Here is a 23,129-nt window from a genome sequence, read left to right on the forward strand (position 1 = left end):
GGCCACAGGGTGTTTGGGAGATGAATTCATTAATGGTCTTGGTAAAGAAATCTTTTACTGATGATATACTGTTCATAAGAGAATATTCCAAGATAAGATAACATAACTGTTCGTTAATAACTTGGATTTATAGCACAGCAGATTTCATAAAGAGAAATACAGTACATGTAATGGCTTCTGTCTGGTCCCCAGTGGCTATTTGCTCTGATTATGAAAACATTGACAGACCTTCACTTACCTGATTTGTTTGGCATGTTAAGCTGAGGCAATGCTTTTAAAAATTTGAGTCTGACCTCTTAGATTCTTTAGCCCTCAGTCCCTCACTCTCCCTCTTTTTAAAAAAAAAAAAGACCACTTAGAGAAAGCCACAAGAGAATAGTTAAGTGGGAGGCGGTCATATATATATATTGAGGATGTAGAGGTTTTGCCTTCAAAAAGCCCTGAAATATAGTGTTTAGCATGCTGACAAAAGGCCTATAATTCACAGTGCATATGTGTGAGGGGGAGAAAAAGAAGGGATGGGGGCCAAGCCTTTTCTGTTTTTCTCTGGTATCATAATATATCATATTTAGTGTAGCAAATGGGAGCAATTATTGATACCCATCTTTTTGATAAAACTGTTCCCTTTCTTTGATATATACTTTAGTTTTTTGAGCTTTGACCCAACCAAGTCGCATTTTTAAAGCATTTACTCTATATTTCTTTACCACTCTTAGCCTGTTTCCTTTTCTTCTTCAATAACATTGGTGTTGTAATTCTAGCGGAGGGAATGCTGTTCATTTTGGTGTATATGGAGACTGTTGATTACAGATGTGAAAGATTAATCTTATTCTTGCTGTATATTCTTCTCTGTTTTAATTCTTTCCTTTCCTTGTGCCCCTGGGCTCTTCAGCCACTTTCTCACCAGCCCCCTTTCTTTGAAAATGTGGCTCTTGCTGATCTCAAGATTTCCATCCAGACCTTCATAGGGTTGCCAGGTCCAACTCAAGAAATATCTGGGGACTTTGGGGGGTGAAGCCAGGAGACTTTGGGGGTGGGGCAAGGTTGTGACAAGCACAGCTGAACTCTGAAGGGAGTTCACATTTAAAGGGAACACACACCTTTTAAATGCCTTTTTTCCATTTGGAAATAATGAAGGATAGGGGCATCTTCTTTTGGGGCTCATAGAATTGGACCCCTGGTCTAATCTTTTTGAAACCTGGGGGATATTTTGGGGAGAGGCACCAGATGCTATGTTAAAAAATAACCCCCCCACAGAGCCCCAGATACCCACGGATCAATTCTCCATTATACTCTATGAGAAATGGTCTCTATAGGGAATGATGGAGTGCCCAGGAGGCATTTCCCTCCCCCCCTGCTTTCTGATGATCCTGAAGTCGGGGGGGAGGGCCTCTAAAACAGGGGATCCTCTTCCCCCAACTGGGGATTGGCTACCCTAGACTTTCACCATCTTATTTTTTGGGGAAAAAACATTCACACGTGGGAAAAACAACTGTTCATTGCTTATTGTAATATTCACCCTTAAATTGAATGCTGGCCACTTCCTGGTATTCTGTATTTTTTTTTTTGCCTGATGCTAGTACATTTGAACATTGGGAGGAGGAAAGAAAAATCTTGCCACCTTCCAGATGGCTGACCTGCTCTTGTAACCAGTTTCCTTTTTTTTTTTAATTTGTCTCTTTTCTCCTCCTGACCCCTCCCTGATCCTCTGCCCTGCTATACCCTGTTCAGGATATGCTGTGACAGCAGGTCACTTCTCTCAGCCAACGACCACAGACATCGTAGGAGGAGCTCCCCAGGATGGAGGCATTGGAAAGGTGTGGTTCTTAATGAAGCTTTGACGCCCTTGTTAATGTGGCAGTGACAGACTTATTGTCTCAGTTCCTGGAAATGCATCGATGAGCAAGAAGTGTGGGGCTGCAGGCTAATTTCAGCAGAGCCCCTGAAATGGATTTTTTTGGCATGGTTAGCATGTATGATTTCTGTTTTGGTAATACTTTTTAAAATGAACAAAGTGCTCGCTTTGGTATTTGTTTTATTTGGCTTCTTGACAGTTAAGTACAAGATCATCAGGCTGCCTAATACTGCCTGCTTTCAGATATCACAACAAACCGTGGCTTGTTTAAACCATCGTTCATCGAACAAGCCCTTTTTAGCCTATCCAATGTACAGAACCTCAGGAATCTGAGCCTGTTACCTACATCCTGCCTTCACAGCATCCCCAGATGTTATCTTTTGCATTGTCAGGCAATGGTAGTATGAATCACAGTTAATCAGCCACAATTTAGAACCTTGGTTGAATACCTGTGATGATAACACAGGCTGGGGAAATGATGTTTAGATCATTTTTATAAACTGCAGCTTGAATGATGCCTGAATGCAGAAAATCCCAATTTGTCCAGTATCACTGCCCCTCTTAGCCTCTAGTATACACACAGAGGGAAGCAGACTTCAATAGAGGACTGGGCTGTCACCAGCTCTATCTGTTGATGGATGGCAGACCATCTTCTGCCCTTGACCAGCTGTCCGAGAGGTTAGGAGCTGTGGCTGGATGGTTACAGCAGAGTCGACTGAAGTTATATCCAACTAAGACGGAGGTCCTGTACCTGAGTCGAGGGGGGGTGGGGTCGTGCATCCAGCTCCCAGCCCTGGGCGGTGCCATTCTGGTACGGCCCAACAGGTGAAGAGTCTGGGGGTGATTCTGGACGCCTCCCTCTCCATGGAGGCCCAGATCACAGCGGCTGCTAGGTCTGCCTTTTTCCATCTACGGCAGATCAGGCAGCTAGCACTATACCTATCCCCCCAAGACCTGGCTACAGTGACCCATGCAATGGTGACTTCCAGGCTGGATTACTGTAACTCACTGTATGCTGGCCTACCCCTGAAACTGATCCAGAAACTGCAGCGGGTGCAGAATGCGGCAGCTCACCAGCTGACCGCATCACCTGTATGGGTGAGCATACGGCCAGCACTTCATGACCTGCACTGGCTGCCTATAGAGTACCGGATCCGTTTTAAGTTGTTAGTTTTGACTTTTAAGGCCTTGCATGGCCTGGGACCAACATACCTACGGGACCGTCTCCTCCCATATACACTTTGTTCGGCCTCCTAAGATCTTCTGATAGTCCCCGGCCCAAGAGATGCCCGTCTTGCCTCTATCAGGGCCAGGACTTTCTCGGTCCTGGCCCCAGCCCTGTGGAATCAGCTCCCTATGGAGATCCAGGCCCTACCTGGCTTGCTGGCCTTTTGTAGGGCCTGCAAAATGGAGCTGTTTTGCCAGGTCTTTGGATGAGGCAGCGGGCATCTATTTATTGATCGATTGGCCTCCCCCACACTGCTCTGCTGCACTACTGTACTGTGATGCTGTATTGCGGTACTATTTTGTGCTATACCACCTTGCTGTCATGCCATCTTGCTGAATCATCTTGCTGCACTTTGATGAATGTTGTAATTGGTTTTATTATGATTTTATTGTGATTTTATTTCTATTTGCTGTACTCCACTCTGAGCCCCCAATGGGGGAATGGGTGGAATATAAATAAACTAATAATAATAATAGTGTTGCTGTTCCATCTGTATTCAGGTTGAGATGGATGTTCTATGGATGCAATTGGGTTTGTTCACACTATACTAAATAATGTGTTTTGCAAATGGATTTTTGCTATTCTTATGCAGTAAAAATCCAGTTGTAAAATACATTATTTAGTGTAGTGTGAATGCACCCTAGGTCTGTCCTTGCCTCTGGCTACTCTCTGTTAGCTCCCTTCCCTGCTAGTGGTAGTTCATCAGGCTGGAATGTGCTCCAGAGACTGCATCCTTTCTCAAATGTGAAGGGGGAACAGCTGTGTCTACATCCCGCCCCCCCCAGCCCAAGAATTAAAAACTTGGGAACTCAGTGAAGCAGCTATGTAGAAAGAGTCAGTGAAAAGGAGACCAATGATGCTTAGTCCAGGTGAAGAGGAGACTTGGCTTGCCCTATGCTTTGCTGCATCCCAGGAGGAACATGCAACACATGACTTGGATTTAACAGGGCCATAGTGTTATCAACAGAACTGCAACACATAACTGAAACAAATCCCTGATACATTACAGCCTTGTGGGGATTGGAAGAGGCTAAAAGCTGCCTCCTTCAGACTGTTGGAATCAGCTGTCAAACATAAGTTAGAATTTAGCTGCCTGGCTAATGGGACCGAAATGCCAGTGTTTCACTTGTGCTTCTCAGTGACTTATCACTGGAAGCGATGAGAAGTGGGACTGGTGAGGCATGCCTGCCATACTTTGGTCATGTTCATTGCACCTCTGTTCCCCAGGGATCTGGGTCTGTCCTCTTCAGGCTGTCCCCTAAAGGGAGGGGTGAGTAGGTAGGCTTAGTCTACCAAAAAAGATGGCCACATGGAATGCTGTAATTTAATTCATAAAATGTGATGAATTAAATTTTTTTTTAAACTTTGCAGGTATACATTTTCCGAACTGATAGGAGGTCTCTTTCTCTTGTTAAGATTTTTCAGGCTTCAGGTAAAAAGGTGAGTGAACAATAAGTGAAACAAGAGTTAGTTGTTCTACTTAGTATGGCATGAGTAAGTTCTGCTCTCAATGTTTCTGACTAATTCTGATTCCGTTTAGACTGCTCAGAAGTCATAAGTATGTATCCATTAGAGCTGCCCATAATTCCCGCCCCCCCCATCCATTTCCTCAAGACCACTTCGCACATGACAATTACCAGGGCTTTTTTTTGTAGCAGGAACTCCTTTGCATATTAGGCCACGCATCTCAAATGTAGCCAATTCTTCTGGAGTTTACAGTAGGCCCTGTACTAAGAGCCCTGTAAGCTCTTGGAGGATCAGGGGTGTTTGGTCTAATATGCAAAGGAGTTCCTGCTACAAAAAAGCCTTGACAATTGTCTACTTAGTCTTTGATGTTGGCAATGATAAGTTTTATCCCACTGTTCCGGTCTCCATTGCTGAAGATTCTCAGATCCTTACTGTCAATTGGCAAAGATATGAACCAAACTGACATTCGTTAACTTATTTATCTGAAACATTTCTATCCCTTGTGCTTAGTCCTTATCGAGATGGTTCACAATCCTAAATTCATGGTACTCGATGGGAATAGCTAATGTTCTCTTAGTAAGACTGGCTCAGTTATTTCACACACATACACATAGTTTTGCTGTTGAACAAATAATACTGTTTTCCATTTCAAACTGCCTAAATCTATGGTACTTTGTTAAAAAATGTGTCTAGTGGCTACCGGTGAGAGTGCTAAAATATAGCAAACAGGCAAAAATCCACAAAGGAAATGCAAATGTGAAATATTTGACTATAATCCCCAATGATTAAGTGGACTAGAGATGTCCCCTCCTCCTTCAGTAGCTTGTTAGCAGAACACACAGCTTTTCTGCATTTGAAAGGTCAGTTCTGACTAAATGCTGATAGGTGTGGTTGCTGCTGTCTGACTGATATCATAAATTGGCCCGATCTCTTGGCTAATCTCAGCCAAAGACAAACTGTGGGATCAAATTAAGGAGAGCAGAGAAATGCAAATGTTCAGCCACTAGGAATATGATGAGGTGAGATTCATAGTATGAATTCAGTTTGTTGTCTTCTGTTTTTTTCTAACTTTCAGAATGTTTAGTGACCACTTGTTAATCACTGAACATTTATGCAGTTCAGCAGTAGATTGATGCTGTGCAGTCCCAGTTTCACTGTGGATAGACACAAAAGAGTCTACAAGTGGTTGCAATTCCTCATTAAAAATTTAGAACAAAATCAGGGCATATTCTCACCTGGTTTTCACCTGGGAATTGTGGTAGATGATTCTGTCTGGGGGTTCCAATGACTGGTGAGAATTGTTCATCATGTTGTATGGCGAGTCTTTTTGTAGGTGCCTAGCCATATTGGAAGTTTCGGGAATGCTTGTGTGGGAATTCTGCATGTACTGGAGCCAGTCTGCAAGTTATGTGGCTTTGGCTTTTCAAGCCACTGCTTGAAGTTTTCTCTCTCAGAGACACATTGCACAAATCAGCCCCTGCTCATGACTTGTCTGCCACCTTAACTCTTCCTCACTGATTTAACAAACCACAACATCAGTAGTAGTGGTTTGGTGATTCGATGAAGGATCAAAATGGCTGACATAGGAATTGAGTCTGGAGCTGTGGAGACGCACTTCAGATATCTTCCTCTTTCAGAGGGAAGGTTCCATAGGCCAGAGGAAGGCTTCAAATATATTTTCAGTGGTGCTTGCTTCCTTGGCTTAGTTTGTATTCCTTTTAACAAGATGAAGTAAATAAGATCTGTATGTCCTAATGCCTTTTGGTCTGCTAAATCAATCTGGTGGAAGCCCTAACAGATGTCTGAATTCTGACATTGTTCTGGAGCCACCATTCACTTTGTAAAAGATTTGTCACAGGATGAGGCAAGTCTCTATCTGCATGTGTGTTGGAGTGTTCCCAAAGGCCCACATGCATTGCCTTCAACAAACCAAAAAGCATGAGTGTTTCTTGGCTTTTCAAGAGAGCCGGTGTAGTATAATGGTTAGAGTATTGAGCTAGGACTGACAGACCTGCGTTCAGATGCCCACATGCCATGAATGTACTGGGTGACTATGGAGAAACCACTACTTCTTGACCTAACCTACCTCGTAGGATTGTTGTGAGGATAAATTAGATGAGATGGAAGCCATGTATACTGCCCTGAGCTCCTTGGAGGAAGGATGGGATTAAAATGCCCTAAAAAATGCCATGGCTTTTGAAGCACAGCAATAACTTACTTTAAGATCCAGCTGTAGGTGTGAGTTTTATTACTGTACTGGATGTGTGTGTGTATGTGTGTGTGTGTGGAAACAGACTTCGGCCATTGCCAAAAGATTCTCCTGAGACAATGACTAGGAGCTGCTGGTGTCAGATAAAGCAGCAAGTTTACTTCAGCTACAGACAAAGAAAAGCATAAATGATTTCCTCCTGTGTGTGGGCAGATACTGAATGCTTTGTTGTGACTCGGCTTGGTTGCAGATGGGCTCTTACTTTGGCTCCTCCTTATGTGCAGTTGATCTGAATTCTGATGGACTTTCAGACCTCCTGGTGGGAGCACCCATGTTTTCTGAGATCCGGGACGAGGGTCAGGTCACCGTCTACCTCAGCCGAGGCAATGTGAGTATGGAACTCATACACTTGAACTGGAGGAATCCTCTGGCTCCCTCTTGTACCAACCATTTGCCCATTTGTATTCAAGATGCCAGCCGTTTCCCAAAATATCAAAAAGTAGTTACATCTGGTTTACAGTTGCCATTTTTTCACTACTTTACAATATGCGCATAACCGCATAACCACATAATGTTTAACCTATGCACATGCGCATGTATGCGTAATGCGTGCATGCATATGTGCATAATAGTGGAGAAAAAAAAGAACTGCATGGTGCCGTCATGTGGACGGCAGAAGACAGTTTCACCGCAGAGTGATTTGAATTGCAGTACGGTAGTCTGATTGATAATATCCGGAACAAAGATATTCGGAACAGAACAGGGTCAGTTTAACACGGACTCAACACGCTGTGTGAACAGGGCCATACTGTCAGAGTTCCAGGGCTTGGAACGCCAACCCTTGAGGACTGGGACCTTGTGTAGTGAGCTGCTGTGGACAATGTGTGCTCAGGCTTGAGAACCCTCTTCAGAACCAGAAAGGAGCAAGAGAGAAAGGCCTTTCAGCAGTATGAAGCCTCTGGATGGACCAGGCATGGAATTAATGCAAAGAGTTTCGCTTTCTGTTTCTGCTTGGCCAGCAATAAAGCTGTACCTTCTGCTTGTTTTATTTAAGCAGTTGAAGTTAGGGACTTTGCACTGGAGAATGCATCCTTCACGTTTAAATTTGGGAATGGCCATTAATGGCTCTGGCCTGGCCCAGCATTATGATGGGAAAGTTTACAAGAGGCATCCAAGTGGTAGTGATCTGGTGGTAAATCTGCATAGCAGGAGAAGTAGCTCCTAAAATAAGGCACTGTGTACAATGAGAGAGCTGTTTACAATGCATTTTAAACTTGTGCAACACTTATTTGATTTGTTAATGAATTCTAGTTCTGCAGCATCCCACGGAGATTTTGCTTTGAAGCGGTAGTAGCTTTTGGACTAGTTATAGCTTCTTTTGGGAGAAATAGGAATAAGCCCGTTTAACCCGTAACTAAGGCAAAATGGAGAGAATAGGAGCCTATGGGAAAAGAAGTCATATTGTTACTTATTAAAAAATCTGTTCTCAGAACAAGAAATGACTGGAGGCTTTGTTGCCCAACTGTATGTTGCACAACCACAGTGACCCTTCGCTGAACAAACAGTAGTCTAGGGAAATAATCAACATAAACTTCCTGTCCCCTGAAATGCCCAGGACTTGTTTTGAAAGAACATGAGCCATATGGGTTTTCTCAGAGATGCTTCTGTTTGTGAAAATGTCTCTTTTCCCAAATAAATGCTGTTTGAGCCTTGGTTTCTAACATATGGGTCTCAGACCATGACCACTTAGGTCACTTAAGGTCAAGCATGCCCACTGGCTTCCCCCTAGTTTGGGTCATTCATCAGACAGTTGAAGTAGTAAAACAGCATTGTGGGAGATTGGAGACAAGGGATATGAAACTCTGAAAGACCTTTATGGTTTGGAGTAAGTGATGTATGGAGAGCTCTTCAGGCTGTGATAAAATAATCTTGACAGAAGTTTAGCTGTAAACACTGAAGGATGGATTCAGTTCCTGGGTTGGCTGCAATAAGCTTTGACACTAGTCAGCTGACTTTTCTGTGCCTGGTATCTCATCTGCAAAATTATATCCGTGTTGTGTTTTTCACATTGAATATGCTTGTATCCTGCTGTTCTGCAAGGTTGCATGCAAGGGGATAGCCCATTTACCCTGACAATAACCCTGGGATTATGTTAAGAATTGAGAGGGAGTGCTTGGTTTGATTCCACCCACTGCACTCTGCGGTATTGTGATTTGAACCCAGTCTCCCCAGTGCTAAAGAGCTGTATGTAGTTGCCAAGTTCTTGGTCATGAGGCAAAAAAGGACACATAAATAGAAAAAAAATACAAGAGAATAAGAGACCCCGCAAAAAAGATAAAACAGCAAAATATGACCAGCTGGGTTCTGTGAACCCTAAAACTGTAGTGCATTAATAGAAAGTAGTATGAAATTCTAAATGTGTTCATTGGTTAACACCCTCCCCCAGCTTTGTTTATATCAGTGCCATTAAAAATGTGCTTTTGATCTGTCACTGTGACAGGCCCACTCAGTTTGATTCTCACTTCACCCACTCAGTCTCTTCTCCGATTACTTGCACGTGCCCAAAGAGAGTAGCTATGCACGTATAATATTATGTGTTCTGCATGTGGAGCCTTAGGGCAAAATAAAATTGTTCCTAGTGGTGAACACTGAAGAAAAGAAAAACACCATAAAACCGAACATTTCCCTCTTTGTTTTTCTTACAGATTTGGTATGTAGAATTTTCTTTATGTCAGCAGCTTTCTAAGCAATCACCCCCCCTCCCCAATTTATTACAATTTCCTGAAGACTCCCCCAAAACATTTTATTGCAATTTCCCCAAACGAATCTGTTCTCATTTGCAAACAAGGTGGGTAAAAACACCTTGTGATGTTTAAAGCTTGTTTAAGCAGCTAGTTTGGTTTATTGTGGGAATGTTCTCTTTCTCTTGAGGCATAGAAGGTTGGTAGCAGAGACTCACTTAGATACAGATGTGGAAAAAAGTCACTTTTTTGTGGGAATTCTGGTAGGATTTACAGACAAAACTTTATTCTGTTATATTGTTCTTGAACATTAACCTATCTGTACTCTGCTTTGTTGCCCTGACTCCAAAGTGTATAATTTTTTTACATGAAAAATCAAACAACATTCTTCAGATATGTTCCAACCAGGGCTTTTTTTGTAGCAGGAACTCCTTTGCATATTAGGCTACACACCCCTGATGTAGCCAATCCTCCAAGAGCTTACAAGGCTCTTATAACAGGGCCTACTGTAAGTTCCAGGAGGATTGGCTACATCAGGGGTGTGTGGCCTATTATGCAAAGGAGGGGACTGTCAACACATCAGGGACTGTCAACACATCAGGGACTGTCAACACATCAGGTTTATACCACAAATCAAATCTGAAATATTGAGTACTGCCACCCTCACATCTTTTCAACCCTCTTGTGCTTTGATATGATTTTTGTATCCATTCTCCTGATAGGAATGCCAGACTCCAGGTGGGACCTGGTGATCCCCCAGACACCTCATCTCCAGATAAGTTCCCCTGGAGAAAGTGGATACTTTGGAGAGTGGACTCTATGGCATTCTACTCCACTGAGGTTCCTGTCCTCTCCAGGCGCCATACCCAAATCTCCAGGAGTTTCCCAACCTCGATCTGGCAACTCTACCCCCCAGTCCCCTGCCGGTGACCAGGGGGAAACTGGCAACCCTGTCTTCTTAATCAGGGAGCAAGCAGTTGTTCTGAAGGCCTGACCCTATGCAAACCTAGCTATGACAGACCTTTCACTCCTTCTGTCAAGGAGAGGCTCATTCTGGTGCCGTTGATGGTGCTACTCTTGGCTTTGGGTATGTGAATGAATTCAGTGGCAGTTATGGCAAAGTACACATTAATGTCTGACCTGTAGGCTTCAGAATTATCTTCTGAACGTGATAATTTGATGATTAGTTAAAAATAGAAGCAAGAACACTTCAAGATAATGGGTAATGAGCCAAATAACTTCCCTGACTTTCCCTGAGGGGTTGAATCATTTGTTAATGCTACATTATCTGTACTCTCATGCAAGAAGAAAAGTAAAATTTTCAAAATTTTAGGGCTACCTTTTGTTACCTGTTTTTTCTTGCTAAAGCATACAAGAGATGAGATGATGGACCTTCCTTGGAGGCTTTTAAACAGAGGCTAGATGGCCATCTGACAGCAATGAATATCCTGTGAACTTAGGGGGAGGTATTTTTGAGTTTCCTGCATTGTACAGGGGGTTGGACTAGATGACCCTGGAGGTCCATTCCAACTCTATGATTCTAAGAAAAAACTAGTTTTGGCTAATGATGAGGATTTCTGATGACTTAATTTCCTTGACTGTTCTACATATGTAACATTTTTCCCTGGGCCCCTCCCCCCCAGATTGTTACGTGTTGCCTGTTCTACCACTCAAAGTCCAGGATGTCTCAGTAGCTGGATCAGTATTCAGCCAAATGCAGAATGTCACTTCTAATGAGGAACATGTGAGAAATATGCCAACCAGAATTCCCACCCATGTTTTCTGAGGAAGGATTATTACATAGAATTTATGCCACTTATGTGCTGTTCTAAGGTTTCCTCGTATTTATACCTTTAAACAAAACAGAAGTGACTGAACGCCGGTTGGATTCTTTTTCTCAGTTGTAAGAGCCCTTTAGCTGTACATGGATTTTTAGCCACAACACATAAAAAGTGACAGGCTCAAGTAGTTCTTAACATGTTATAGTTTTGTCATTAATTGGTCTGTCCTCCTGGCTGGCTGCTTCCTTTTCAGGAGCAATTAGATTCCTTTTTGAAACGCAGAGTGTTTCCTTTTGCAATAGGCAGGTTTTACTGCAATCACTGGAGTTCTGGTTGGAGTCTTAGAGCCGACATGCACCAGGTGCTTCCTGAGGGACATGTGCCCTTGTGTGTTCCTGCAAAGAGGCCATGGATCATTCAACACCTACTCTGTTTTTCTTAGCTATTCCTATTTCCTGTTTGCTAGGGAGTCATGGAAGAGCAGCTTGTTCTGAATGGTGATAATGCCTACAATGCACACTTTGGGGAAAGCATGGCTTCCCTGGGGGATATCGATGATGATGGATTCCCAGGTCAGTGCATTTCCTTTTCATACGTGCGCTTTGTTTGTTCTTGCTTAATAAGATCTGCACAATGTCTGGAGGGAAATGTGGCTAGAGTATAATCCTTTTTAATCCAGAAAGAGATGTTTAACATTGAGCTGTCCCAGTGATAAAGGATCCTTAGTTGATTAATTCATTTGCTCTTAAGGGTTTAATTTAAATATTTTGGCATATTGCTGATCTTCCCTATAAATGACTTCTTGATGGAAGTATGGGGATGTACAATTTTTTTAACAGACGCAGTGAACTTCAGCAATACAATATTTCTGTTCCGTATTGTCCTCTGTGCCAATCAGGTAATGAATTGGTTGTTCTCACTGGTGTATCTCACTAGCATATCCATGTCTCCTGAGATTAACTTCTTTACTGAATTTTCTGCCAGACTCAGCTGTTGCTATTTTTGAGGGTAGACACAAGTATACTCTTAATAAACAAAAGCAAAGTTGTAGTTAATTCCACCCCCTAACTCCCTGTCACATTACAACATGCAAATTATAATGGTTTCCAAAAGTTTGCTGTTAACTCATAGCTTTACCTATTCAATTAAAATGAGTCCTTAGTTACTGATGTTCACGCCTGCTGTTTTAATCAACTGTTACTTTAGTTGATTTCAATATAAATGGATTAATGCTCACAACACTAATTTTAAACCAGCTTTGTTTTTGCAGTTTTGTTAGTCTAATCCATATAGATGTATAGATCCATATAATGAATAGGGATCTCAGTGGATTACTTTCAGCACTGATTTGGGCCATCTGTTTCCATTTGTTTCAGATAAAGATTGTGGAAACATTGTATTCTGAACAGATAATTTCAATGACTGTTCACCGAGTAGCTTCTGCTTCATCTTCCCAGTGTTAGTTTCATGTATGGATAGAGCCCAAGATTTATCTTAAGCTATCAAAGCATGGAAAAACATGCAACTATTCTCCTGCATGTTGTTGGTGTTATTGAAAAAAACTCAAATATATTATTTCTTAAAATAAACCTGGGGTCCCATGGGGATTACAGAGGGGAAAAGTAAATGACTGGAAGCTTTCCCTGCCTGCCCAAATCCTTGCTCTAGGATAGTGTCTGGTTTTAGGAACTTAAGCAGGCCAATTGTCCATCTCCTTCTTTTCTTACTTCATTTAATAATAAAATATATCATTTAAAATAGTTTTGTTAACTGACTCTTAGCATTCAGAGGGCATTGAAAATTCTCGATCCTCAATTTACTATTTTGGTTGTTTTTTTAATTTAGTATTTTTTTTAAAAAATTGTTTGCATTGATTTCTCTCCCGTTTGCTTGCAATTGACCCCCCCCCCCAATTTTCTTGCATTGTCAAATACTTAGATGTTGCCATTGGTGCCCCTAAAGAAGATGATTACATAGGAGCAGTTTATATCTACCATGGACATTCTGGTGGTGTCGTGCCACAATATTCTATGGTAAGTCTTGCTTGTGTGATATTGTGGTGCTCTTTAGATGTGTGCCATGGTATATACACCAAGTTGGTACAGATCTAAGACTTGAGTGTTGGCCAGAAATTATGATGAATGGGGCTCGCTGCTTGCTCTATTTTCAATTTTGAAGGGTTTTTTCCTCCTGCACAACACAAGTAACTAGACCTTGTAGGGCTACCCAAGATACTCTGTTTGCCCCTTCCACAGGCTCCACATGGGCACATGGCACTGTAGGAAGGAGCAAACAGGCTCCCTCTGGCTGTTTTTGTGGGTGAAAATGGCACAGGAGTGAAGTTTGGAGCCCCCTACTTTCACAGCATTTGGTGCAACAAGGAATGTTGGAGAGGTTTTTAAAGCTTGGTCCCACGTGAAAGCGTGACTGAGAGTTGGATTGAGAATCTTGACCCAATTGGTGTCACACATAATGCAGGTTGGAAAATGTGAGGGTGGGTTTAAGAAATATAGGCTCCAAATCAGGACCGAATCTGCAAGTTTTTTGAGGGGGAGCAAAATTAAAAAATGATGCCCCTTATGGGCCCATTCTATCTTATGGGCCCATAGAATAGAATAGACTCCATATCCAATTTGGCACCCCCCCACCATCGGCGTCCGGGGCAAGCACTCCCCCCCTAGATCCAGCCCTGCTCCAAATACAGCTCATATTTTCCGTGTGACCTCATAAGAGCGCTCAGCTTTGTGTGAGTTAAAATCTGGTTTCCTGAAAAAATATGAATTCTCTGTCAACAAACGGGCTGTTGATTCATTCCTATCGAGGATGGGGCACTTGCCTCTTAAGAATAGACAATAGGAAGGCCTTAGACAGGTGGCCGTGGTCTGTCACATTTCCCTTTCCCTACTCTGATTTTGAAAGGCAAAAATTGTACACATGCAGTTTTGTCATGTGCAGCATCGTGATGTCCTCATGTAATACAGTGGAGTGCAATAAAAAGCAAACCCTCATAGGGTGCTCAGTGTAATAAATGAATCATGTGTCTTGTTACTTCCATTAAAGAATCCTGAACTGTACCTTTAGAAGAACTGAAGTTTTCTGGTTATTTAGTCCTACCTCCTTCAATGAATTGGAATCCATAAGCACAGAAACACACCAGCATATGTTATCTGTAGATCACAGCATCAGCCCTTTTAGACCAATTTGGATGGTGGTAATTTTTCCAGGGTTTTTTTTTCCTTTTGGACGTTTCTCCTTTTCCTTCAGCAGTTTAAAGTTCTGATCTAAATATTTTGTTTTGTTGCTGGGTGGGAGTCCATGCAGGATGCGAAGTCAGAATGTTAGTGGTCACATTTGAGTTTCTTAGAGCAAGCTGTAGCTGATTAGCTCTGCTGGTTGCTGACTGCTTAGAATGCATTAGGTTGGTGTTTTTTTTAAATTGCCAACAAAATCCCTTTTTATGATGCTTTTTATAAGTGATAATTCACAGCGTATGAAGGACTCTGCCTCCTCTGCACCAGGGATAGGATGAAGAAAACGAATGCACTGGCATGAGTATGAGCAGTTCAGATTAAGGTTAGATGGGTGCTATTCTTTATTTTATCACGTTATTAGGTAGTCTCAAAGTTTCATAAAGAGGCAATTAAACATTAACAAACAGGAAAATTGACTGATGTTTCCTGTTAGATTCAGCTCTTGTGATCTTCTTCATGATACATTCCTGCCGTTACCTTGTCCATTACTTTTCACTGGGGTATCTCTTTCCCTGCCCCCTTTATAATGGCTTTGCTTTAATGCTGTGTCTTGTTCACATGGAAGGTCAGCCAGTCCTTTGGCCTTCAGATCCATCAAACGGTTTCAGATGTTTGTGGTGTCCATCTACCTGGCCTCTGTTTGAACCAATAACCTTGGGGTGAAAGGCTTTGTGTCCTGTTACTATAACTCTGAACCATCCTGAATGCTGTGATTTAAAAAACAACCTGTGTGTGGCTGAAGAAAGAGGAATTTCTTTACAGCAATGTATATATTTTTTTAAATTTTGAATTGCTGATTTTTACCTCCTCAGGTACAAATGAAGCCCCTCAGTGAGTTTGCAAATAAATGTACATACTAAATAGATACAGTCAAGCTCAGTTTTTCAGGGGCTTTGGTTTTGTTTGCAGTTCTCAAAGCTGTGTAGCATTATGCTTCAACCCTTTATGCCCTAATCGCCTGCAGATGTTGGTGGGATATGCAGAGTCCTGGTTTGCCACCCTAACAGGGACCCCCCACAAAAGTTAGCCACATTCTCTTGTGCAAATGTAATTTGAGGAGTTCAGCTGCTTTTGCTTGCCTTAAAGTTATCGGTTCAAAAGTGGGAAAATTTTCTTCATTACTTCATGAAATCAGAGATTTAAGAGTTCTTTTTCTTTCCTTGGGGCTTTGAACTTTGTCTTTTTTGCTTAATTTCCCATCTGACTGTTGGGCCAATGTTTCCACTTTTTTTTTAATGGATTGGAGCAAATAGCATATTTGCCTGGAAGCTTTTGCCTGCTGCAGGTCATTGTACTATCTCCCCTCCTACTGTGGGGATACCATGTTTGATGGAGTTGGGTAGAATGTTCTCCTGAGTGAATGGCACTGGGGCCAGGGATCTCTATCCTAGCCCTCTCAGCATATGGAGCATCAGTACTGTTGACCATCTGAATTATGGGTCTTGGGCCCAGTGGTGCTTTGCGGGTACTGAAGAGCTTGTGAAGATATTTCCTGGTATCTCACTATAATTCTAACTCAAACTGGCTGAGAAAGCCATAGGTATGACACCATGGCTGCGATCAGATGAGCAATTGGACTCGATTTAGTTGCTGCTTCCTTCTGGATTTAAAGTGCATGATCAGACAGTGATGTCTGTTCCCATTTCCCACTCATTGGCATCTTGTCCTGACCTGCCTTTAAAGTGATCGGGCTCTGGGGAAAGTTCGGGCTTTACGGATGTCAGCACTTTCACCCTGTGTTCCTGGATGTCTGAACTCCCCTGTTGCGAATGCAAGGCAATTGGGAAGTGTGAACCTTCCATTCTGCTTTTTTTTTTTTAAATCAGGTAATGATGTGCATATAGTGATGTGATCTTTGCCCCAGGGTTTTGAAACACTGCTTGTGCATTTTTGCACTCAACACTCTGTCAGGATCAGAAGCCACTAGGGCAGTGGTGGCCAACGGTAGCTCTCCAGATGTTTTTTGCCTACAACTCCCATCAGCCCCAGCCATTGGCCATGCTGGCTGGGACTGATGGGAGTTGTAGGAAAAAAACATCTGGAGAGCTACCATTGGCCACCCCTGCACTAGGGGAATTGTTTTTGAGCAACAGTTCCCCACCCAACCCCTCTGGTTTCTTGGGGTTGGTAAACCATGAAAATAGTCCCTAATTAGGCTCCCATATCAGCAGTTAGTCTGACAACCCTACTCCCCATCCCACTTTTTCCCATGCAAACTGTGTTAGCAAAAAAAGGGCTGCTGTTGGAGAGCATCCCATGTTTGACACAATAGTAAATGTACTGAAATAAGTGAGGTTAATGCATGATGCTTACACCTCCCCCACCACCACCACAGGAGAGAGGTGATGTGAAGGCTAAGAGGGGCCACATTACTTGGTAGAGGGATTGTGGAACTTTTAAAAAGGAGCTGGAACTTCGGATGCACATGAGTGAAAGAGAAACAACAACAAAAGGATGCCACAGCAATCTGAACAATCAGCTACTGGCGAGTGTGCAGTGGAGCTGATTCATGGTGGAATATCTGATTAAAATTTCCCATTATAAAATGAAATAGTGTAATTAGAGGTGTGGCCAGATCGTGCCAAGCCTGTAGCATGACCACAGCCTGGGTCACAATTTTGAGGAGGTAGTAGTGCTGAAAGGGTAATTGTTATAGGGTTCATGAGTTGGGAAAATAAGCAACAATGTGATGACCAGTGTATGGATAAACTCTCTCTTCTGCCATACCAAATTGAGTAGACTGTGGATCTGAACATTGCCTTGAACCCACCAGATTTAATATCAGTGGACTGGGAACAGTAGTGAATATTAGGACAGCAGAGAGTTAGAAAACTACACTGTTGTGATATTTTTGCTTGTCTTAGTAAGTGGTTTGATTGAGATGAATGTGTGGTTTTTCTAGGTCACAGTTCCTTCCGAGCCAGCAGGAGATTTGTCTTTGAATCCGACAACAAGTTCACAAGCAGCTTAAACATTTCCACATTTGCTTGGTTCTGTTGATTCCAGTTCTATGTTGTCTGTTACAGAGGATATCAGGGAAAAAGGTCAACCCAAGATTGCAGATGTTTGGACAGTCTATTTCTGGAGGAGTTGATATGGATGGAAATGGTTATCCAGGTAGGTCTGCAACATCGGTTAGAAGAATAAAGCAAAGCAACAGATACAATTAATGAAAAATATTGTGCAAATTGTGAACTGAAAATTCATGAATTGAATGTTTTCACTTTCCCTTTGTTCTTTCAAAAACATGCCAGCATGATAAGTCTGTTTCAGAGTGTGTTTATTTGTTGGCCATTTGGTTTTGTGTTTACAGTTTGTATGAATTTAGGCTACTAATAATTGTATTTCTGAAAGGAAATGTGTAACTTACCTGATGGCTTAATATGCTAATTTCCTTTTGATGGCTTGGGCCAAATTAAGGTCCATATTGTAATATTCCATAATATCTCACATCAAGTTGTTAAAAGAGTAGTTTGTTGGATTAGATCCTACTCTTTTTTCTGTCAGATGCAAGAAAAGAGAACGGCTCGTTTTGAAACCCCCCCCCCCCCCGAGATATGCCAGGAATTGTAGACGAAAAGCCACATCAGTGCTGCAGTGCGGAGGGGAACGGGGCAAGATTAGGTTTTTATGTATTTTATTGTATAATTTTAATCGTATTTAAATCGACCTCTGTTAGCTTTTATTGTTGTAAGCCGCCCTGAGCCCGCCTCGGTGGGGTAGGGCGGGATATAAATCGAATAAAGTAAAGTAAAGTAAAGTAAAGATTGCACCAGCAGAAAAGCCATCTAGTCCATTGACTGGAGCCATTACACTGCAGGAAAACAGGCCTTCCTTTGTGGAAAGGCAGGTCTTTAGTAATTTTCAAACTATGATGCATTGTGCAGGAGTGTTACTGTGTGTTTAACAGTGCGTCATAATTCTCTAAATGTTACAAAATGTTGTTTCAGATGTGACGATTGGCGCCTTTATGTCAAACAATGTGGTTCTTCTAAGGTGAGCTCAAATTTATCTTTCCCCCCTTTAATACAATATCATGTTCCTGGCTCTTACAACTTTTTTTTGGTTCTCCTACAGATATATTGGGGAGGGGGGGGACTAGATTACTTCTAGGAATGCACTGCCAACATAGTTCATTTCTGTCAGCAGTGTTTACACAATAGCCAAGAAATAATAGCAGTGAAACAATGTTAATGTTTCTGTGATCAAAATTGCTTTCCTAACCTTGGTGGTAATGGAAATTGTATCCTGGAGACAGGCAATTAGCTCTAGTGGTGTATTGCTTCTAGTATTGGGATAAATCCAGTGCTCTGTGGGCATGAGGATCACAGATCTTTCCTGTATTTCTCTTGACCTAGCAATCCCTTCCAACTCCAGGCAGATTGATTCATTGGGTTTTGGGACACATGTAGATTGACAGCTGTGTGGGTTGAGGGGCTTCATTGAAAGAGAGAGAAGAGGATAAAATCTCCCTCTTTTGACATTCTAGCTCTGCTGACAGAAGAGCAGGATGGCCTATTTAGGCGCTTTCCTCCTTTCATGTGGTGGCTGCCTGGCCATGTAGCTATCCACACATATCCTGCAACCAATGTTCTCACTAAGCTGCAGAGTCTTGTGAGCAAAAATTCTACTTTGTGAGCTAATGGCATTCAAGTTGTGAGCTACTGCATAAATCATTGTTCTCTGGGGTCATCCTTCCTGAGCTAAGACAAAAATGTGTGAGCTGGAGGCTAAAAATCTGTGAGCTAGCTTACGCTAACTCAGCTTAGAGGGAACATTGCCTGCAGCCCTGGGAGTCAACTCTCCTGGGACCAAGAGAGGAATGCAAAAAGGATCTGAGACTGTCAGCAACTTCTGCTATTGGACTGCTGAATCCAGCACATTGACTTCTGCAAGAGAGTGTTTCTGTGAACAGTGATATATAACAATTACCCAGAGCTGTAATTCTGTGTACTGGTGCTGTGTGTGATGTCTCTGGTGGAATAACAGCTTCCTGTATGGATGCCTCTAGCAAATAGAGAAACAGTTCTATCGGTGCTATTTCCCTGGTTGGTTGGCTGAGCTCTTAAAAAGCACCTCAGATCTGAGTGCTCAATATTCAAGTTTTAAATTTAAATATAGCAGAGGCAGTAGTTGTTAGGAATGGTGGCAGAGCCTAATAGATTATCAAAGCAAGCTGTATACCAGGTTTTTTCTCAATCAATGAGGTAAGGCCCCGTAGCTAGGGGCCACAGGGGGAGCGGGCCATGGGATGAGAGTAGGAACCTGGAGAGGCCAGGGGCTGCCCCCCTCTCTCCCGTGCAATTTATATCACATGAGGGGGCATGCAAGAGCAGCTTCCACCTGTCCCACGCAATTTAAAGGGCCCACTGATCGGTTGGCAAATCTTTTAAAATTTAAAGTCCCATTTGTGTCAGATCTGGCCCTCCTAATGAATGAGTTTGACACCCCTGCTTTAAATGGTGCAGGAGAAGCAGCTGCTACTCCTGGGCACCCCTTCCACACAATTTAAAGTTTAAATTATGCATGAGGCCAGTAGCTGCTCCTGCGTGATTTAAAGAACCCATCAATCAGCTGGTTGGTGGGCCCTTTAAACCAGGAGTGTCAAACACCTGGCCTGTGGGCCAGATGTGGCCCACCCAAGGCTTTGCTCAGGCCTGCAAGGCTCTTTTCTCTCCCCTCCTGTCCTTACCCTTTGAAGCTCCCAGGCTGAGTCTCTTTCAGTTTCAGCCTGGGAGCTTCAAAGGCTCTTTGAAGCACCCTTTGAAGCTTTCAGGCTGAGTCCCAGGCTCTTCCTGCCTTTCTTTGCTGGGTGCTGCAAGGAAAACATGGGGTGAATTTTAAGATCCATTCCACATTTTCCTTGCAGCTTTGTCTGTATTCTGCAATGGTTTCAAATGGAGTGGAGATGGTTACATTTTCAGCTTTTCTATAGCTAGCTGAAACTCATGCTTCCTGGAGTTGTGTCCTTGCAAACAAGGGTTGATGCTTTCAGCCAGTTTATCTGTCCTGAATGGACCTAATCTAGTGAGTACTCTAATGTGGGAATCCACAGCCAAAAGGAGGATATTATACTGGAAAGGCTTTGCCAATCTGAGTAGACTGGTGGGGAGAAGTTTACAATGCCATTTCATTGTTTCCACAGAGCCTTGTGCTTTTTCTTGATGTTTTATTTTAAAAATTGCATTGCCAAATTCCACTAGCTCCACTAATTCCACTAATTCCTTTCCAATTTAAACTATTGGAAAAGTTTTTGTTTTTTGTTTCCATTTTATTATTGGAAGAGTTTTAAGCATGTTTGTATTTTAAGTTAAAAAATACCTTTAATTGGGTTTGCCTCTGTCCATTATAAAGTTTATATCTCCACTACCTGCCATTATATTTTATGACACTCATGGTCTGGCCCCGCAAAGTCCCATTTGTGTCAGATCCGGCCTGCCTAAAAAATGAGTTTGACATCCCTGCTTTAAATGGTGCAGGAGGGGTAGCGGCTACTCCTGGGCACCCTTTCCACACAATTTAAATCACGCAGGAGGGGGAGGGATGGGGTAAGGGTCCCCCCAAACTGTAAGACGACTGGGCCTCTTGGGCCCCTGGTTAGCTATGGGCCTAAGGAAAATGCTTTTCTAACTGGGGACCCTATGATTTCATTTGGTTAAACGGGTAGCTTGTGACAGCAAAATTAGGAAAGGCAGTGATGGATTTTTTCTTTTTTTTCAGTGGTTTACTGAGAAGGGCTTGTGAGAGGTGATGCATAGATGATCTAATTAGAGGAAACAGCTTGAGAAACATGCTCATAAAATGAATGAAGCAAGTGTAGTGGCTGTGAGGGTAAAAGAATGTGAAACTGTTTTTCATCTGGCGTCTTTATGGGGCCACTTACTGTATCAGCTGCCGCCTCACTAAAACCACTGGGAGGAGATCCATAATCTGATTAGACCCAACTTCCTGCTTCTTGCAGGATGTGCCCCTTTCAAATGGATTTTTAAGGTGCATGATAATGGGGAGCTTTTCTTGGTATCACTAGCACAAATAACAATTAATCACACAGCTGCTCAGTCCCCTTCCTAGGCATAATAGCTGAAAATGGAGGCTAGGTGTTTGGGGGAAATCTACTTATGGCTCCCAGGTATAAAAACAAGGGCTGGCTGTCTCCAACATGCCCTTCTTGCCAGCTTGCCTGGGAGTTACAGAATGCTGGGAAATATGATGTTATGCCTAAATTATGCTCTGCCACCAGTCTAATCTATCGCAGCTCATTGCTGTTGTGTCATTCCTCCGAAGAGCTCAGGGCAGCGTCCATGGTTTTCACTAAATAGATGTCTATATATATATATATATATATATATATATATATATATATATATATATTTATTACTTTACATTTATATCCCGCCCTCTCCGCAAGCGGACTCAGGGCGGCTTACAATATAGGCGTATCTATCTATATCCAGGGCTTTTTTTGTAGCAGGAACTCCTTTGCATATTAGGCCACACACCCCTGATGTAGCCAATCCTCCAAGAGCTTACAGGGCTCTTATAACAGGGCCTACTGTAAACTCTAGGAGGATTGGCTACATCAGGGGTGTATGGCCTAATATGCAAAGGAGCTCCTGCTACAAAAAAAGCCCTGTCTGTATCTTTGTTTCATATGTATATATGCAATACTCAGTTTCTCTGAGAAGCAGGGCTGTGATGCTTCACAGGTTCCTGCAACAGCCCAAATCCACCCGTTGAATCAGCCTCTGTTTATTTCTTTAGAGATCAGTGCCTTGCCAGTTAGCCATGTGGTGAGGCTGATCAGTTGCAGCAGCTGCCAGTCAGGGAGTGTGCCGCATTTGCTATTTGGATTAAGATTAGGGTGAAGTAGCAGGACCTTCCCCTCCCCAAAGGTTCTGTGAAGCTTCTGTGCCAAAAATAACACTTGCCCTGCCAAGTGATATTAAAAGCTTTTGGGGAAGCTGCTTTGATTTGGGGGGTGGATGAGGAGTGACGCTGTGTGTGTGCTTCTTGTAGATTGATATTTAGAACTCCCCAGTAAAATATATTAGCAGTGGTGGGATTAGGTTTTTTGTGCGTTTTTTTGGTAACATCACTTTATATAGACATCAGGAAATAGTCTAAAGAAACAATACTTTCCATCTGGGAATGTAGTTTCATCAGTCAGTCTTTTTTTTTTGGTTAAAATAGATATTTATTGTTTTTCACATATAACAGTAAATGTAAATAACCCCATACTCAGACTGACATGTTGAGATTTCAGCAAAAAAGGGAGGGCAGGTCATATTTCTTTCAGCAAGCATCCTCATCACAACTGAGGCAGGGCACAGCTTGTAAAGAGATATGGAACTACCGCGCCTTCACAGTTGCTTCTACACATTGCTGAATGCTGCATTATCACTGTGCTAAAGAAGTCATTTTCAACTAATTGTCTTGTCCACATGGAAAAATCCACTTGCAAATGGTTGGCGTAGTGCATTGTCAGTATCCAGTGATATATGGATGCAGCCTGGGTCTCTTTTTTTTGCCTGTTGTGACATTTAAATTATTAGAACATTCAAGACAGTGTAGTTATAGTTTAGTTCTGCTCTAATACA

General features: G+C 42.5%; 1 protein-coding gene across 1 annotated transcript in view; it reads left to right on the forward strand.

Moving 5' to 3' along the window:
• ITGA9 (integrin subunit alpha 9) overlaps positions 1-23,129 on the forward strand; it is a 297,444-nt gene that overhangs the window by 52,711 nt on the left and 221,604 nt on the right. Inside the window, exons 7-13 of the mRNA XM_060247617.1 lie at positions 1,732-1,817; positions 4,455-4,523; positions 7,010-7,147; positions 11,748-11,853; positions 13,220-13,314; positions 17,559-17,649; positions 18,483-18,528. Coding sequence (XP_060103600.1) covers positions 1,732-1,817; positions 4,455-4,523; positions 7,010-7,147; positions 11,748-11,853; positions 13,220-13,314; positions 17,559-17,649; positions 18,483-18,528 — 631 coding nt within the window. The remainder of the gene's footprint in view (positions 1-1,731; positions 1,818-4,454; positions 4,524-7,009; positions 7,148-11,747; positions 11,854-13,219; positions 13,315-17,558; positions 17,650-18,482; positions 18,529-23,129) is intronic.

This window comes from Heteronotia binoei, chromosome 10, assembly GCF_032191835.1.
Source record: "Heteronotia binoei isolate CCM8104 ecotype False Entrance Well chromosome 10, APGP_CSIRO_Hbin_v1, whole genome shotgun sequence".
Classification (NCBI taxonomy): Eukaryota; Metazoa; Chordata; class Lepidosauria; order Squamata; family Gekkonidae; genus Heteronotia; species Heteronotia binoei.